General features: G+C 39.1%; 1 protein-coding gene across 2 annotated transcripts in view; it reads right to left on the bottom strand.

Moving 5' to 3' along the window:
• The window catches only part of NRXN3 (neurexin 3), a 919,744-nt gene that overhangs the window by 860,273 nt on the left and 39,028 nt on the right, over positions 1-20,443 (bottom strand). The window contains exons 3-4 of one of the 2 annotated variants that reach the window (XM_088057330.1): positions 16,491-16,520; positions 14,150-14,161 (exon numbers count right to left, since the gene is read on the bottom strand). The exons of the other annotated variant lie outside the window; for it this stretch is intronic. Of the exons in view, the coding sequence (XP_087913456.1) occupies positions 14,150-14,161; positions 16,491-16,520 (42 nt within the window). The remainder of the gene's footprint in view (positions 1-14,149; positions 14,162-16,490; positions 16,521-20,443) is intronic. 2 annotated transcript variants of the gene reach the window in all.

Below are 20,443 nucleotides of genomic sequence, written 5' to 3'. Positions count from 1 at the left end.
GGGACATTGTAATTTATATTATATGCCTGTGAAAGACTAGGAAAATGCAACAGAAGCAAATTCTACATTGCCTAAGAGTAATATCATTGCATAGACCAACTTCTAAATGGAGCTTTGATGTGACTGTATCTAGTGTGTTCCAGCTGAAAGCTTGCTCAGCTCAGATTCCTGTGCCAACAGGAATCTGAGTCTCTGGGCTCTGCTCCCAGCCTTAGTAGTTCACCCTATCTCTGTGGAAAATCAGGTAGCCTCCGTCCTTCACTGTCTTCTGTTAAATTGAAATTGCTAAGTGCTCTGAGTGACTACACAGTACCTCCTGTTCACAGCTCTACCAGTGTATCTTGTTTCCATAACTTGCTGAAGTCCAGAGTGCTGCTAACTGTCCCTCTACTTGCTGAACGTCCAGAGTGATGTGCACTAACCCAATGCTGAGTCTGAGAAGTGGGATGGCATCAGTGCCCTAGACCAGGGCACCAGAGGGACCCAGCACTGCATGGCAAGTCAAAGCAAGGCAGAATCGGGGTTTGAGTGGTAGAATTGTGGGACAAAAACAAAACAGCTGTACTACAGCTCCCAGTTTAATCACAGAGGCAGGGTGACATAAGGAGACACTTTAAAATGTGTTTGGCATAGATGGAAAGACATGGACAGTTATTCTGATAAAAATATACTTAGAACAAAATAGATTTTTTAATCATAGCTATCCATCAATACAAACAAGGTAAGGCAAAACTGACACACTAAGAATAAAATATACAAGGTAAATAATGATCACCAGATAGAGAACAGAGGCTTTGGCAATCATCATTATAGAACTATTGAATGAGAATACTGGAATTATAATGGAAAACTTTTATTTGTAACTTCTGAAAATTCATATTTTACATGGTCAAAGCTCTGGGAACTCACTGTTCCTGTCTTCAAGGTGACCCAAGAGTCAAAGGCACTCCAATCAAAGGCATTATAAGAGAGAAAGAGTAGTGTTAAATGAATTATGTGAAGGGTTAACAAAAAAATATCAGAGCACTCAAAAAAGCATGCAGCAATGCCCATGCAATAACTCCACCCAAATTCTTTAGCAGGGCACCATCTCCCCATTTCCACTTATACCCCATCTTACTGATGCCTGACTCTCAACTGACAGAAAGGCAGAACTGCTCCACCTCAGAACCAGAATAAAAGGAGTAAAGTCAGGGTATGTCTGGTCCTTTCCACAAAAGCCATGGCAACAAATATTAACTGGCTTTTTCTTGGTACATGTAAAGTAGAAGGGTAAAGACCATGCAGTCATAGCTACTGTTGTGACTGTGGTCCCTAAGAACAGAGTTGAAAGATTTGAGTAAATGAGAGCAGCACATACGGTGGCAAAACACAGTAGCAAGGGTAGGACAAAAAAAGTCTCTGCCTGGGTCACTTCTCTGCAGATCTCACACTAAGATGAAATATGTTAGGTGTCTGTCAGCCACGGCTGCCGCTTGGGGAGCGGCCAGCAGTGACTTCCAAAGCTGGAAACTGCAGAGCAGCAGGTTCAGAGGTAAGATACAGCCCCAAGGAGGGAAGCCAGCACCACCAATATTAACTTGCCTGTCTCTGGCTTCAACCACCCTGTGTAGAAAGAGAGAACATACTTCCTGCTGGAAAAAGAACATCATTCCTTTCTTTCCTGGAAAGTATGTTCCTTTGAATAGTACAAGATGCAACTAATTAGTCTCAGGGACAGACAATTTAGTAGGGCCTGTATTGGACAGGGAGGACAGGGAGTAATGGTTTTAAACTAAAGAAGGGTAGATTTAGTTAAGATATAAGGAAGAAATTTTTCACAGTGAGAATGATGGAACACTAGAACAGGTTGCCCAGTAAGGTGGTGGATGCCCCAACCCTGGAAATATTCAAGGTCAGGTTGAATGAGGCTCTGAGCAACCTGATCAGGTTGAAGATCTCCTGTTTTCCAGCACTATTTGCTTTCTCCACAGCACAAGTTCTCTCGGGATCTTCAGGCAGCACTGCACTGTAAACCCATGCAGTGCCAGAGCAGGAAGATGTGAATAACAAAGCTAAAATTGAACTCAACTCTCTGCCAAGGGCTACTGCCTGAAGTCTAGGCTCTCATCAGGGGTGACTTTTGCTAGGCCCTGTAGAAGGAAAACTCCAGGCCAGTTTGCAGGTAAGGTACAGCATGACCCAGCCTTGCAAACTGTGTGGTCCCTACGGTTCCAGGCATGCCAGTCCCATGGGGTAGTTTCTCTTTTCCTCCCAAGAGGGGGCTGGGCCTCCTTTTCTACCAGCATTGTGTCTGCCCATTACACAGAGGCAGAAGTAACAGAGGGACAGAAATAACTCAAAACATCTGAAATCATTTGTGGCCACAGTGTGGAGCATAAGAATACTCTACTTTTGTACTTGCTACCCAAAAACCTAGCACACTTACAGAGTAATTAATTTAGTTTCATGCAACATAAGACAAGAAACTTATCACCACTTCTATTTCACACATGGACAAGCTGAGGTTCACTGTGGGCAATCAGAACAGCCTGAAGCAAAATCAGCGCAACCAAGAACTGAACTGAGGACTGTAAATCTTGTGCCTTGACACTACCTTTCCTTTCTCAGCATGACCTCCTCCCAAGCTGAAATGCTACTTTTCCATATTCAAAGGTATTACTTTCCTCCCTAGAGAGACCTGAAGGCTGAGCTGGCTTCTCTTCTTTCTCTTTGCTTAGAGAAAAAAAAAAAAAAAAAAAAAAGAAACCATATCCACAAACACACTCCAAAGGCAGTCTTATTTAATCCCAGTGTAATTCCCACTGCTCTTTCTTAATCCTTTCACCTGTGAGATAATTGCCAGCATTCTGGGAAGAACTCAATGCTAATCATAGACTTGCATAAAAAGAGACAAAGAACCAGATAAAACCCTCTAAAGGAAATCACAAGGCCTGATTTAACCATGCACATACATATCCATTCCAGACACCCTGCTGAACTAGCCTCTTTCACAACGGATGAAAGGTCTGCTAATGGGCCTGGAGGAGAAGGTCATAAAAAGCTATGTCAGTAAATAAAGGCTTTAGTCTTCTCCTACTGCACTGTGGAATGGACATTACAAAAATCAAATACCAAAATAAGCTACCAATTGTAATACCTAGTTGCCTACTACTCAGCAAAAAATCTGTAGGGATATCTTCCCATCTTATTCTGTCCAGAAGACCAGAGTTCACAGCAGATTTCACTTCCACCACTTTGGCTGGGACAGTCCTCCCAGATAAGAGTGTGTATGTTTCTACTACTCTTTCTTTTGCTTCCCTTCCCTCTTTCCACTGCTGATGCACTTCTTCTTCACTGAAAAAGAATTTCCACTCCTTTAAGTGCCTTAGTTCTTTTCCACTTGCCCTTAAATTTCATGTCTTCAAAGAGAAACCCACACTGTCTCTGTGTGCTCATATGTACTTTCCCAACAAAATCCTTACACAGCACACTCTGGGCACCTTTGCATTATGATAGGTTATCTCCTTCTGTAGAATTTTTTTTTTACAGAGAATATGTGTAGTTTCCCTTTGTAAAATATGATTTCTATTTCTGTGGTCATGTACATGTTTATCAATAGATAAATATAGTTTCAGTCTTTTTAGAGTATTGCTTTTGCAAGTGGAATCTAATTGGGAGAGTCCTTGGTATAGGAGGTAAGTTATTTGGTGGTTTATAAAATAGATTGCACTGGTGCTTAGAGAAACAGGAATGGAAAAGAGAACTCTGGCATTTATTGCCTGTTCTCCTCCAGCTCTCTCCATCTCTTTGTGCTTCTGCTCATTCAACTGTTAAACAAGGAAAACAAATAATTAACCTTCTTGCTGGATGGATGTGAAGCTGAATGATAATGCTTTGTACTCGCTGTGTATTATTTTCAGGACACGCTCTAAGAGTCAATGCAGCAGCTCCTTGTGCAGTGGTGAAGGGCTTCTGTCCCCACTCCATTGCTGCTGTTGGGGCACAAAGGCCCCAACAATTCGCAGGGAAAGTCAGCTGCAGAGCCAAGAACACACCTCTCACTTCTGAGGCCTCTCCATAAGCATGATGCTGTGCAGGAATGTACTCTGATTTCTCGTAAGACACTTAGCAGTTCAGGAGGTTGGTGAGTTGTCAACATGCTACATGTGCTCTGCTGATGACAAACAATCAGCACACACAAAAAAAGATTTTTTCATGGGATTCACAGATAGATATGGCTGGAATAGCACAAGGGAAGAAAAGCAATCACTCCTAAGAGTGGAGGTCAATTCAGTATCTCTTAAAATGAACTGCTGAGAAATGGCCAACTGGAAATCCAGCAAATAGATCTGTAACAAGCTCAAGGCCAGAAAGAAGGGAATAAGTGTTTATCCATTGAGTTCATCAATATGAAAACTTGTAAAGAGGTTGCAAGCTCCAAAATCAGTCAAATGGGAGAAGAGTCAAAGACAAAATGATTTCCGAAATAAATTTATTTTCAGTTATTTTTGGAAGACAAAAAGGAGGGACATTGGTACATTGGAAAGCTGACAAAAATCATTATTCTCTATAAATTGCTTTGACATTGTATAGGCAGTGACCTTCACTGTACTACCAGTTTAATGGCATTTACTTCAGCAGTAGCTGATTTCACTATTAAACAGGGATGCATATCACAAGATTACACAACTAAATCACTCTTGTAAATATTTAATATCATTGCCTTTCTTTTTTTTCCCTTTTAACAAATCACTATCAAAGGCAGGGCACACAGTAGAAAATACATTTATTTATTCTATCCTGGAAAAAGCTTAGTGCTCATGCATTTTATCTATCTAGTTCTCCAAATGACTTTGACACTTGAAAGCCCTTGTGATCAAAACAGTCTGAAGGAAGGCAATTTTGCAACCATTTAAGAACTGATTTCATGCACTGATCAACATTTACCAAACTTGCCTGATGGAATAGCACAAAGTTTAACCCAGCAGATGGATAGCAAACACCTGAAGGAGAAAATTAGTAAGAAAACTGTACGGGTTTAAATAAAAGTACCTTAGAAGACAAAAAGAAATAATATCAGAGATTCACCTCCACTCTTGTCTTCCCTGACACCAAAAAAATATATATATTAAAAAAACAGCATTTGGGAAATCAAAGGGAACTCTCATACTTCTGCCTGATAATAGAATAAGTGCATCCACCACATAATATTTCCATTATGGACATACAGTGCAGCATAGCAGGAAATGAAGTGTCCACAGATTTCTCTTAAAATACATCTGTTTTAAGACAGAGTCATTAGAGAGAACAAATAAAATACAAGAATGTAGCAAAGAAAAATTAGTAATGTGTGTCTCTAGTATCATATCTTAATATAAAATTGACTGATAAATTGAAATGCTGAGCCTAGAATTGAGTACTTAAAGTATAGGAAGTAATTTCCAAAGAGAGCCTTACAATCTGAACATTCTGATTTTTCCAACTTTAGGCAAAGGTATTTTCCACAATCTGGCATAAATTGTCTGTCACATTGTGGCAAAAATGATATTCTGTTCAAACTGCCAATGATCAATGCCATAAAGCGTTTTTTAAAACAGTATTTCATGAGACAAGTAACAAAAGTTATGCTTCTTTTCAGCAGTTTAACAACAGGGGAAAGACAAATCAAAGGATATTTAGGAACTGAACAAATTCTGGGGAAAAATAATTTGATAAAGTGAAAGATAAAAAGACACATGTTGAATGCAGCTTGCACATATGCCTACAGACTTCTCTGAGACTGTCTGCAGAGTGAGACTATCCACAATAAACATTAAAATGGTCAGATAAATGTATTATTTGGATGATGGAGTTGGCCAGTCCTGCAAGGCACTGGTGCCTGAAACGTGTGTGCCCTTCGTCAGAGCTGGGAAATGCAAATGCCCAGCCATGCTAGGGCTGCCCTGGGTTTTATAAAAGCTTGCAAGATCCTTAATGCAGAGCTAAACGAGAGCCTGTAATCCCTGTGCTGCGATGCAGCAATGTGCTCTCCCCTCACAGGACAAGCCAGCAGCTATGCAAGATCCTTTTATCAACATTCACAGGGTTGGAAAATAACTGTTCACAGTTTGATTCCCAGCATTATCGAGTGAACCAAGAATTGCTCAGAGAACAGGCAGCTGAATACACATGTAAAAGACAAAGGTTCTTCAGTGATATTTATTCTAGCCAAGTTTTAATATTTCAAGGCTTATAGCAACTAACTCTTTACATAATCAAATGTAATTATCTGATCCCAGCTGGTGATCAGAACATTCATCGTCAACCTGGTCATTATTAATATACCAGTAATTAGGGGAATAAAGGTGTATGCTTCATAATGCTGGCTTAATAAAATTCACTATACCTAATATGACCCCAGCTCCCTTTAAAATACAATTATTTTAACATATTATACATTTTTGGTACTACTACTAACAATGAAAAATCACAAAGATACAGTATTTTAGAGCAAATACTGTTGTTTTTTTTTTTTTTGAAGTCTTCAATAAAAAGAATTTGTTCCATCAAAAGGAATCATGTTTTGCTTTAGAAATATTCTGACCCATAAGCAGCTCCCCAATGAAACAGTGATTTGAGAGAAAAGCTCTGTTAAAATGCATGCAATTGACAGAATCAAATTGTAAACACTTACCTACAAACATTACATACCATCTTCTTGCTCTACTGTAGGAGAGGAGGTGATTTCTCAGGCACCACTGTGTGGTACTGCTTGGCAAATGCTACTGACTTTTTAATGGTGACAACTGTGTACACAAATCCTCAAAGTAGCGGTTCTGTTTAAAGCCTTTCCCCACAAAGCAGTGCTGGTAAAGAACCATTTCTATTAAATGCTTTGCAGTGTTTAACAAGAGAACTAAGGCCATAATTTAGTGAGAATGATCCAGAGTCCCTCCGATTAGTGTTGGAACAGTTTTAGGGTCAGATTCTTCCCTGCACAATTTTTTTTACATCAATGCATTTCCTCTGCTTCACTATCAGGTATACCACAATAAAATGTTTTCAGAGCAGTGAAGAAAATGGCTCTTAATATCATTGCATCAAACCTCTCAGTATAAAAAGCACATCTAGTATAAGACTAATTTCTCACAGAAAATCCTTCTGTAACAGAATTTGGGGACTTTATCCCTGCAGGTACACAATACATTCCCAAGTGCAAAACACCATTAATTTCTATAGGCTTCTCCGGCTGTTTAGGGAATGCAGTAGACTCAGCACAGCAACTTGCAGGATAGGTTATCAGGAACCAAAATGTCAAAACAAGAAGGCTTTCAAAACAAATGAATATGCCACAACCTGTGAGGGCTGTGTTAACACCCGATTCCTTGCTCTCTGCAGTGGTATTTTCTATTATCTTTCCTTATTTCATAGCCCATCAGTACTGATTTCTATACATGCACTCAAAACTATTGAGGCTCTTGAAACAAATGAGTAAATGAAAACCAGCATGAGAAGGAGGTCTAGCTCCAGGAAAGGGTGACTACAGCCAAATAAATGAAGAGTTCTGGGTGTCCCAGAAAGATGTGCTTTGCCAAAATCAGAATCAAAACCCACAATACTGATGCAGGGAAAATCACACACCATTAGACATGAGTTACTAACTGACACACATGACCTTCTTCACAGCAATAGTTTTACAACCATTTGCATGGGGTGTTATTCCCTGATCTCTAGTCAAAATATTTACCAGCTGGTAAAGCACAGCAAATAAGGCTACTGTTTGTAAGCTCTTATTTTTAATGTACAAGAACCAGCTTACATTGTACATATTTCCTAAATGCCCAATACCGTAATGTTATCTCTGTAGTCCACAGAAGGCAACAAGGAGCTGCAAAACAGGGAACTCTCCTCTTTCACAGGGTTTCCTATTTTTGCAAGACTGTCTGATGTGTGTGGCAGGGTCTACTGCAGTTGCTGATGGCATTATCATCATTTTGTTGCATTACCATAAAGCCCAGGAAATAAGCTATTACCCACCACACGCCTCCCAAACGTTATCACAGACAATCATGCGCTCACAAAACAGCATTAACCGTGAGAATTAGAGTCCATTTAAACTGCAGCTGTTCCCTCATTCCTAAATTGGTTCTTAGATCAAAACTTCTCCCTGACTGGTCTCATTACTGAATGTCCATTTCAACTGGAAGAAGAAAAAGATCACTTCAAAAAATTTTATGTTTTACAGATAATACTCCTTCCCTGTAATATGACAACCAGGTAAGTAACATTAAAATGAAGAATTTTTTTAAAAATACAGTGGACATTTTAGCTTTCAGATTTGTGAGTTGAAATTTTGCCTTCAAATCATCTCTGGCAAAAGCAATGAACCTGTAATTTTAATTTTCTATTTCTAGTTTCTCTTATTTTCACAATCTCAAGCTTCAATTATTTGGGAGAAAGATGTTCTATTTATTTTTAACAACAATACTAACTCTACATTTGGTGCTACATGCAAAACTTAAATCCTAGATTTAATATACATCCTAGTGTTCTTTTCAACTAAAAATCCATGCCACAGAAAGGCTTAAACCCCCACAACCCTATATTCTCCTATTATAAAAAAAACTCCATAGATTATTATGTTCCATTTGCCACTCTGTTTCTTTGTCTCTTTGTTACCATCCACTGGAAGGGTTTCAATCTGCAGAGAAAAAACACTTTCAAATCTAAACTGAAAAACCTAAATGTCAGGAAAATTCACAACGTCTCTTTAAGAGTCAACAGTAAATTAACTTGCCCATAACAGTGCAATAATTAGCAGTTAGTAGCTTATTAAATGGATAGCAAAGGCCAAGCTGCCATCTGGGATCTCAGGTTTCTTGTGATTGTTTTTATGTCAAGATGTGCAACTTGCATTAGCTTTCATGTCACTGCACTCGCCCTTACTTTACATGTAAATTTTAATGAAACATACAGCACTTTAAAAATCAGACATCCATCAAAAGTGCTATTAGCCTGCCTTTTACAAAGCACGTGGCCTATTTTGCTACCTCTGCATCTCTACACACCACTGAATGCCTCAAATGAAGAAAACAGAGGAAGGGCATAGGGGGAAGCTTTTCAATTATATCAATTAAATGCTCTCTCTGGGCAGAGAAAAACCTGAGGTTCATTGAAAACAGAAGACTACTATACAGCCTAAGATGACAATATTTTAGCTCCTGTTTACACTCAACACAACCACAACGCCTTTAACTCTCACAGGAATCATTCTTCTTAATAAAAATGAATGCCAGCAAAGAATCAACTGCTTATTCACACATCAGAAAGACACAGTTTTAAAACAAGGTAGAAAGAAAACATGTAAGAAAAAATTAATTACCTATAAACTACAAACAACACATTATTAAATATGCCTTATGTTTACAATATTTGTAAATACACATTCTCATAAGCACAAACAAAAATAATTTACCAGAACTGTCCTATTATGTTTGTGTTCATAAATGTATTATAAAGCGGTCTAAAAAGAAGAATAAGACATCTATTCCTCTGCATTAGCTGATATTGAACATTTAAGTGACTTCATTCCCCAAAATTTAGAAAATGTCATCACTGCTGGAATATAAAGAAATAGGATGAATGCCTTACAGAAATGCCACCCAATACCTTAAATTTGAAATTCATCAACTATCAATCACCTCTAACTAGACTTCAACAAATAACATTAAAATATTTATTTTTTTTTTCCCTAAATAAACTAGGAAACCAGCAACAAAAATTCACTTACAAAAAACTAAATATTCCAGAAAAATAACATCTTCATTCCAGGGGCTTTGATTGTATCCGAGAGATTTTACATATTTGGTATTTGCAATCATAAAATAAAATGCTTGATTTTTTAAAATAGTCATTAAGAGTAAAGTTAAAACTGAAACTCACCATCCTTATAATAATGAAGGATTTTTTTCTCACCAAAGGAAAACAAACCCACTACCACGCATATTTTAGAGTCCTTTCATTAATACTTTTAACTGTAGAAACAAAAACCATACAATATTCACATTTAAAATCCAAATACTAAGATACTTTACAGGGAAAAGCAGAGCTTAAAAACCACTGCCAAGGCTGTCAAGACAAATGTAGTGTTGTTTTTCCCCTTGTATAATTAGACATTTAGAGAGCACAAACAATTTAATTTGTTACTGATGTTTCACTTCAACATTTGCAACAAACTCTTGGCCATTCAACTGGACTTACTCACATACAACCATAGAACCATTTAGACTGGAAAAGACATTTAAGGTCATCAAGTCCAACACTCAGCACTGCCAAGTCCATCACTAAACTGTGTCCATGAGTATGCCACCTCCACATCTTTTAAACATCTCCAAGACTGGAGAGTCAACCAATGTCGTGGGCAGCCTGTTCCCATGTTTGACAACTCTTTCAATAAAGAATTTTTTACCAATATCCAATCTAAATCCAACCCTGGTGGAACCTGAGGCCATTTCTCTTCATTCTGCCTCTTGCTGGGGTAGGATCTTGACTGGGATGGAAAGGCTGACTCCCACCTGGCTACACCCTCCTTTCAGGTAGTTGTAGGGAGCAATGAGATCTCTCCTGAGCCTCTTTTTCTCCAGGCTAAACACTCCCAGCTCCCTCGGCTGCTCCTCCTAGGGCTTGTGCTCCAGAGCCTTCATCAGCTCCACTGCCCTTCTCTGGACTCACTCCAGCACCTCAATATTCTTCATGTAACAAGGAGCCCAGAACTGGACACAGCACTCAAGGTGCAGCCTCACCAAGTACAGGGGACGACCATTGCCCTGGTCCTGCTGGCTACACTACTTCTGAAGCAGGTCAATACAAACCCTAATGGTATTGCTGGTGAAAAATAACTTCAAAATATCTTCCTGATCAGTAAGGTCCATTTCCTTCTATTCAAGCCCACAAATGCTATTTCATTTTTCCTCTGCCTTTACCTTCAGGTCAATATTATTGAACATCTCAAAGAATAAGAACCTCATTCTCTGAGAGCAATGCTAAACGTTCCAAGACTTAAAAGACCTACTTCAGTTAAGAGCAGGTAGGACCAAAGCAGATAATCTGATTTTGCAATGCTGATTATTCAATGGCAAAATTGGCAGTAGAGCCTTTGGTCCACACAACATGCATTTCAAAAGATACCACTCTTTCACTTCTCTCTGACAGTTAAGAAAAAACCTATTTCATACTGAGAATGAGTGGGCAGCTGTGTAGTTTACACCAAGCACAACTACTGATGGAAGGAAGGAGCTACATGCCTTGGAGAAGCACCAGAAGTCTGCATGGGTGCTACAGGGTGTCCTGTGCACACCCAGGAACCTCATGCTCACTGGTCGTTCTCTGTGTCAGAGAGAGCATCTTCAGTTCTTTGGGTTCTTGGCTCACTGGATTCAATGTGAATTTTGCTATTGCCTTCAAGAAGACAAGGGACTTAATTCACTGAAAATAGCAGATTCCCACCAGGAATACAGACAATTTTCAAAGGGCACATGAGCCTCACTAGATGTCAGATCCAAAACAAGAGCAATGGTAATACAAAACTCTCATGGTGGAAGGTAAAAAAATGGCAAATAATCATATCCTTAACACAGACTTCCAAGAAAACAAATTATAGGGAAGAAGGTGATAACACATTAACTCCAGTAGCATATAAAGTTGGATATTTATAATTTCCTTTGATATCATTTACCTGTGGGGAAGCGGTAGGGAAGTAAATTTCAAAATTTTAATTACAAATATAATTGTTCCTTAATTTTCAGTACCTCTCCAGAAGAGAAGTCATATTCATTAATTCTTGCCAAACAAAAGTCCTTGCTCATCACATATTTACCTCACTTCCACGACCAGTTCCATACCTCAAATAAGAACTCAAAGCATTTAACCTGAAACCTCAATTCAGGTTAAAATGCAAGTGATATCCAGGTGCTTGTCTGTATCTCAACTACTCCAGCCATTACCCCAGAACACCTACACTTCACCTTCTTCAACTTTCCAGGAACTTATAAAAAAAAATCAAAATCTCCTGCACATTTTAGAAAGGCAGAGGAAGCCTATTTACTGCAGTGGAAACAACTAATCAAACACTTGCTTTAAATGATGAATGCAAGGTAACAGACCACTGTATGCTGCAAAGACATTTTATTAAATCAAATACAACATATCCAAAATTAAATCAAATACATCACGTCCTTTGGCTACATACATGACATGAGACAGAGTTGTTGCCAGTTTTCACTAAAAACTACAAGAATGCAAAAACAATATGAACCTTCCATGCAAGCACTAAAGGAATCTGGTATCTTTCTCTGTGAGTTGAAGGCCATGTGTGGATTCAAAATTACAGTCTGAGCCCTCTGAAAGCAATGCCATTTTTCACACAGACTGATGGTTCTCTGAAAAAGTCCATTGCTATAACTAGAGCTAAAAACTACACATAGCTGGGAAGTGAAACAATATTTTCACTCCATGACACAACAAATTAACTTTCAGTACCTATTAATTAACTGTGGACTGAATATATGTTATAATCCTTATGCCTAGCAGCTCAGTTAGGAGTTTTGCCTTGGAGAAGACTTTCAGTTCAGTCCTACACAGGCTGGCCTGAAACATAAATGCCACCCAAAAAAAAGAACATGAACTAACATCACACAAGACTTGCCCTGATCTACACTGACCCTTAAACCACACTAAGCTATACATCAGCTATCTGAATTATTGGCAACTGTGTTGAGGCACAGTAACATTTTACATGGTCTGCTTAGAGCTTCAGTTTCCGCTATTTTTCACAGTACATATATATGTGATTATTATGTTCTGATGTTCACCTCTTGCTGAGAAGATAGCTCTGAGTACAGCTTAGGTATTACCCTCCATCACTTAAGTTTGGAGATAATAGAAAAACTATGAAATTAATTACTAGAATATTTTTTCAACCTCAAAATAGAACAAATAATATTGATTACATAATGTACTCCATCACAGAGAATTCAACAATACAAAATTGTTAGAAGAAAGCTAGGCATCAGAAAAAGGAATCACACAAATTAAGATGTTTTATATGCCACTGTGCTCCCTAGAATTCAGATATTATTGGAGTAGTAATTACTGAACAGAGACTGTTTGCGCCTTAAAGGAAAGTTTTCACAAACAAATCCTCTGAGGTCATATCCCTCCCAAATTCATAGCTGCACAAGTAGTCATTTCATTCCCCAGCATCTTACTGGCACGGACACAAGCAACATGTTCAAATCAGGCTAATAAATAGATCAGATTTTTCAGCAGTGTATTCACTGGAATGGAGTAAGCCTCAACATAAAACCTTTAACCTTTCTCATTGAAAAATAGGATTAAAAAAAAATTCTCAAGGTGTGTTTATAATTTATCAAACAATCTTCACTTTTCTTTCCAGTCCAGCTGAAGACCCATAGCAAGTTTGCAGCATTTTGCCTTTTTGGCAGTTTTGATAAGGGATGGGTGACAGCCCTCAGCATAAGATAGGTGTGAACTGCTGAAGAGCAAGTTGGAGCCCCAGAGCAGTCTAGCATGCCCTGAGCTGTACTGGGCTGCAAAGGAAATGGACCTCTCTGTTCAGCAGTGCTGATTACTTCTGCTTCCTCTGCAGCTTTTTTGCCACTCAATTTCTCTTTGGAAAACACCTTAACACAAACAGAAATGATGGGAAGCAGAGCCAGGGGAAGAAACAATAGCTCAAAGAACCTCCATTGTTGAAGGGTCCTGGGCAAGCCCAGGTTCTGCTGCCACCAACACCAGTAGCAAAACTGCCAGCAGTGGCATTGCTCTAGTGTGTGGCAGCAGGATGAGCTCACTGGCCTGTGGCTCTATCTTTCACTGAGCTGATGAACCCCTTGCACCCCAACATCTCCAGCTACAGATGGCCTGACACTGAACAGCTCTTATTTAGTGTGAATAGAGAGAAAATAGCATCTCTTAGGAAGGCCTTAAAGCATTAATCTTCACAAATATTTCCTCCATAATTCAATACAAAAGATTAAGAGACTTCTTAAAATAAAAGTGTTAAGTTCCAATATAAAACGCGAAGTACATAGAAGTACAAAGAAGTACACTTTGCCCATCAACAAGCACTTTACAAGCAATGAAGTCTTAAAAAGAATGTGATCTCTACCTTTACTTCTACCTACAGACAGGAAGGTGTGCGTCCAGTTAAGAGGAGGAACAAGAGACGTGTCCACCACGGAGAAGGCAAAAGAGAAGAGAAGGAGGAAGCATAAAAAAAACCAGAAAAATACGTCACTGGCCATACTTAGAAAAACAAGGAAATGAGCATATTTATCTAGCAGCCAAACTCAACAAAACACAATGTCAAGAGAAAAACAAGAGACACACCACAACTAAAGCACAAAGCAAAGCTTAAACCACTGACAGTACAATCAGCAGCTGCCTGGTTAAGCTTTAATTTGATTTTCTACTGAGAAATGCAAACTGCTCATGCAATACCACGCCAGTTATATGCCTCAATCCACGTCAAATTCAAAACAGCAAGGGAAACAACAGAATAGGATAGGAAAAAAATAAATCTCATGGTAATATATTTGCTAAACACATCTCACCTACCAGAGCTAATGTATTTGTATATAATGTTGACATTGCATATTTACTTACACATATACATTTACATCTTTTATATCCATCATATTTTTATAGAGAGTAAATATTTATCAAAAGGCAATATCTGTGAGTTTGTTGGCAGGAAAGGAGAAGCCACTGTTCCCTGACATGTTATAGATAAACAAGGGTGTCTAAAGTTGCCAGAAGCCAATAGTTTTCACATTTTTGCCAGATGAGGGAGTATAGAAAGTGCTGATGACTGGCCTGAATAGGTCATGCAAGTCTTCATGAGCCAGCTGGGTTGCAACTTATAATTTAAATGTCCAACTGCAACTGTTTACATAATATAATGCAAAATCACAGACCACTACGAAGAAATGTTCAGTGTTATTCAGAATGAAAGTGGCCATCAACTGTTCTGATCACTGCCAACATGCCTTCCTCTGTCAAAACAGCTTGCCATACTCAACTGCATCCTGAACAACTAGGACATGCTGAAGGGACCTGTCTGCTTCATGATCCTTCAACAGGCACAACCTCTGAGCCATAAGCCCAGCTGAACAGTAAGTGGGGACAGAGAAGGAGCTCAATGCTTTCCAAAGTTTAGTCAGATGCTCCACATGCCTAACACCGTGGTCTTAATATACATCTATAAAGAGACAAATTTTCCTACCTTTCCTATCACACAGGGATGTTAAGCAGTATAGAAACTGATAAATAAGCCCCTATTTCTCTTCTGATTGTTATCTAACCTTTCATGACCTCAGAGCACACATCTGTCTTGAAAAATAGAATAAAAACTGATTATGTCTTAAGTCTTTCTACATTTCACTGAGATACACAGAAATTATGACTGTTTTACTCAAGCACTTAATCTTTAGCCTTCAGAGGCACTGTGTACTATCTTACTAACTCCTTGGGCCATCTTATCCTCAGATACACGCTTACTTAATGCCAAAAAAGCTTTTGCATACATCTAGACTAGGAAAGCCTCATCAGGCATTAGAGTCAAAACTTACATTTTCTTCCGATAGGCCACACACTTCATTTGGTCTTCCTAGCGCAGCACTTGTACACACCTTGCATTAAGTCTTAAGTCATTTCACTCCTGCACTCACAAGACTAGAAGGCACCAGGAGTGCTGCTAACTCCTGTGCACCCATCTCATTCAGACACTGAGATGTCAGAGAAAAACAGAACCACAATGTTCCTCGCTTCACCTGTTCTCACCAGCTTCTTACTCCACACCCCTGCAGTGCAAAATGGGACTCATTATCCCATCCTGTCACAGCCAGTAGATCTGTAACTCAGTGCAGGCTGAAATATTAAAATGTGATCTCTGATCTGGGCCTAGATCCCATTTGTAGCCCAATATGGGGTTAGCCCTGTTGTTCCTCTCAACCATTTTGTTCTGTATGTATTTGAGTATTTTAAATTGCAGACGCAGGACTTACAGGCCATTATATGCAAATTTCCTCAGGATTCATAATGAGCTAGGATCATGCTACAAGTGCTATCAACATACTTTTTCTAATAATTGTACTCTTAAAATAAAGATCAACATTGAGGTCTACATTTAGTAGGCAGAAGTGGGAGTCATTACAGCTGGCACAAAAAGAAAGAAATAGCAAGATAAAGCAGTTGGTGGGCTGCAAGGAAGAGGGATGCATACCTTTTTACTATCCATGGAATCATTTCATGCTCCCTCCTGGGTATCTGAGTCCCAGGCTGACAAGAAGCCTTGGCTCATAGGACACAGAGGCAAAAATGCAAATGGCTTGACTGGCACTCTCTAAGCTTAGCTGCTTTAGTTATACAAAGTCCAGCCCAGAAAAACAGCAAAGACAAAACTCTTTCATGATCAGTGACAGAAACAAAGAAAAAGTGGAAGGACTTACCTTGTTCACCCATCATCAGGTGTGAGAGGCCTGAGAGAGAGAGAGAGAAAGAAAGAGAGAGAGAGGAAGTAAGAGAAAAAGAACAAAACTGAAAATAAGCAGTAATATCCATGCACACTGGTCACAGTCCAATACCTGTCAGGACTGGAGCTCACATACTTGAGCTAGGCCAAGTATGGTTGTAGCACACAGGGCACAAACATCTGTAGGTGCATCTTCCCACACTGGGCAGGAAAGCATCTGTCACTGGTAGAAAAAACCTGCTGCTCATTGCAGAATTGTGTCTGAGCTTCAGCACATCCCTTGTGGGGGGCAGAATCCAGACTGCACACCACTATAGCTAAACATGCTATGAAGGCCAAGGTCTGCAATGACAGTCTGCAGTGAGCTGTTGTTCCTCTGGAGAGATACAGAAATAACTTCTCCTCAGCTAAAGACTTTAAATTCAGGATTGCAGTGGTCAGTAAAAGGGAGGCCATGATCACACCACAACTGCTTCAGACAAATCCTCTGGTCTAAATGCATACACATACACAAAGCTGTCCTTATTGAACATGTGGCTTCATCATGTATTTTTAGGAGTATATCAACAGTGCTCACACTTACTAATTAGACACCAGACACAGCAAGGACTAAAAAAAATTACCTATAACATATTTAAATACACCTCCACACCCTTTCTGTGAAGAACTGCAGATTGAGTTTCCTAGGACAGTGTGTTACTTTACAGCTCTACAGCTCAAGCTACTCTTAATTTTCTTAACTGAAAGTAAAGTCAGAAAGCAGCACAGTACCCCTCAGCAGAGGCAGTCATTGTCATCTCTGCAGATGACGTTGTAGCATTTACTTGGGTTGCTCCACTCTCTGATAATTCTTTCTGGCACAAGCCTTGTCTGTTACAATCAAATTCTATGTCTAGGCCCAATTTTCAAATAGGTTTACTGTACTCTATTAATACAAATATTGTTTGGATATTTATATATATCCATGTGCAAGCCATTAAGCATGAAATTAATCAATTTCGTGACACGACATCACAGAACTAACATAACAAAACTCAAGTCCTACACACTCAAGCCACACACCCCTTCCATACTAACCAACGTTGGTTCCCTGACCAACGTCCCTTAGCTTGATTCCTTCTCACATCTCCTGCTTCTCATAGCACTTAATATGGCAGGGCTGTTGATACATTCACATATACAACACACACACACCATATTTTAAGTCAGTTTTTTAATCAATCAGGGCTGTTACTTTTTAATTTCACCAAGGCTGAGAGGTCAAATAAATTTATTAGAATGAGAATTTTTAACAAGCAGCATGCTGAGTTTGAATTTGTTTATTCCTTTCTCTTTTATGGTTTTCCTTTGCATTGGCTGAAAAAATCTAAAATCCAGATCATCCTAAGAATATGTTCACCCACAGAGAACTTCAAGCCAGATAAGGGGATTAATAATTGTACAGTCTAAGGAATGCAAATACCTTAATATTCTTGAAGATTATTGTGGATTTAGAAAAATAATCAGAAACATAACATAGGTTTAGATTCTTTTAGGTCTTTTAGCTATAAATAAACCTAGCAGATTTGATACTGTAGGACACTTCTGGTTTAAATTACATGATATAATTCAGTGAATCATTTGCTCTGCTAGGAGAGTGGATTGAATTTTTGTCTCTATTTATGGCCACTGACCCCATCATTCTTGACAGTCAAATCTTAGGTCTGATCAAACGGACACTTGAAAGTCACCGTAAAAGGCAGGAAAACAAAAGTATAACTTTTAGGACCTACAATCCACAGAATCCCTGTACCAGTACCAAAAAAATTGAGAAGGCTAGAAGGTGTCAGTATCACGTGCAGTAGAAGCTAGCTGAACAAGGAGGGGACATCAGATCCAAAGCAGAGATGGGGATCCTGAGGCTTTGTACACTGTGGGAAAGGAAAGTGATAGCTAAGAGGCCCAGCAGCAGCAGCAGGTGCAGCTAGTGGGGATGGCAGGGGTTTTGTCTACTTGGACACAAACAAAGAGAAACCTCCAGAGAACGTTTAAGGCAAGAGTCTACATTAAACACCCTAAATCACACCATAAGAAGATCCATTTTCTCTCCACCAGCGACAGAGCTTTAAAAACCTCAAAAAGTCAGCAATGTCAACACCCCTTTTTGTCTTTCTCCCTGGAAGACCAATGCCATGTGCCCTATCTGGCAGGCACATCAGCCAGGTGCATCCCCACAAGCCCTCTGCCTGCAGCTGAGGAGTGAGCACACTCCCAAATAAATGCAATGTTGGGGCCCCCGACTTGGCATTGGTTTAAATGCCTGCAAAAGAAAGTATCCCTAAGAAATATTCTGGTACTTCCTGCTTCTCCACAGATTTGAAATACCACAGCAGTCATGGTACTGGTGTTGCATGTACCTCTTGATCTTCTAGTCCCAACTCAACAATGAAAGCAGGGAGAGTAATGACAAACAATGCCCTTCCCATCAATGCTACTTTTTCCTTTTTTAAAGTAGGAAGAAAAGGAGGGTGGACTTGGAGACAGAACAAAAAAACAGTATTGTTTCATAAGTTGTCCATCAACAAGGACCCTTATTTTAACAAAGAGACTACCAACAGAATTCCAGACTCATTATTACATAAAATAATAATAGAAATAATGAAATAAAATACCAGTTTTTCTCATCCAAAAATATTCCTGCCTTTCAATTTAAGTAAGAGTGAAAATGAGTGTATTTATCTCCAAGAAAATGTCACTAACAACTAAAACCTTCAACCATTGAGATATGAAATCTGTGACATTTGCAACATGTGTAACAAAGGCCTCAAATCAGACAGAGTAAAATCAACGTGGAAAATGTGAACTGACATAGTTGTCTCACCTTTACATCAGTTTCAAGACTGACAAGATACTAAAACAATTTTCAAATCATAAAAGTCAAAGCCACCTCGAGGTGGAATGGGGTAACACTTACTATTGGACTGTATGAAACTAAGATGGCATCCAACAATCCAATGCAAGAGCTGTACAAACTGTTCAGACCTGCAAACTAGACCAGATTTTTCCACATCAACAGAGACACGTATCACCATGCTATTTGGACAGCAGTCATAAAGACAAGCAAATTTTTTAGGAGGCTCAGGATACAAATGAACTCATTAGGCCCCAGAGCACACTATTCATATATCCTACCATTGTTTGTGCCAATAGCCATCCCATTTCAGAAGAATCCTGTAAGAAAATCTGATTTTCCACCCAAACCCAGGTGAAACATATTTTCCTTTTAATCTTGGAATTTTTCAACAAGAAACTTTGATTCTAGCCTCAGCTATAAGGAAACCCAGCCAGTGTAGGACTTGGAAAAGGTTGATAAAAATCTGCATGAGATCTAGTAGCCAAGGGGTCTCATGCTTTTTCTAAACCAATCTAGTCATCCTTATAATAATTTACTGGCTGGACAGAACTGCTGCCCAACAAAAATGGTGTGTCGTAAGTGGTCTGGAAAAGGTTTAGGAAAACCTCAGAATAAATGGCTTATCTGCCTGTAAAGAAATTTTATGTCAAAGTCGAGAATCTGGTGTCTTTCTATTCCTGAACTTCAAAAATGAGTGACAGTAAGGACAAGCACATGGCTTCAGAAGAAAACTCTCAACAGGATTTTTAGATAAACATCTGCTTGTACTCAGCCTCTGGAGACCCAGTTTCTTTGAACATTCAGCAGTAATGTGAAGAGAAAGCAGCCTGTTTCTTCAGAACATCAGTTTGTTATTAAAATAATATGTCCATTGCTGAGGGCAGACAGACCCAAACTCTGCTCTCTGGCCATGATTTATGCCTGCCATAACTGACTTTTCCTATTTAGGTCTGTGAGGGTTATTTTAATATTTCTTTAACCTACTACCCAGTCAGTATTATTTTCTTAATGTTTAAAATTCAGCCTTTTTGATCTCA

Source organism: Pseudopodoces humilis, chromosome 7 (genome assembly GCF_049639895.1).
Source record: "Pseudopodoces humilis isolate 2021_Gansu_Grassland_sample_001 chromosome 7, ASM4963989v1, whole genome shotgun sequence".
Lineage (NCBI taxonomy): Eukaryota > Metazoa > Chordata > Aves > Passeriformes > Paridae > Pseudopodoces > Pseudopodoces humilis.
The sequence above is the reverse complement of the archived record's forward strand: the minus strand, read 5'-3'. Positions and strand labels throughout refer to the sequence as shown.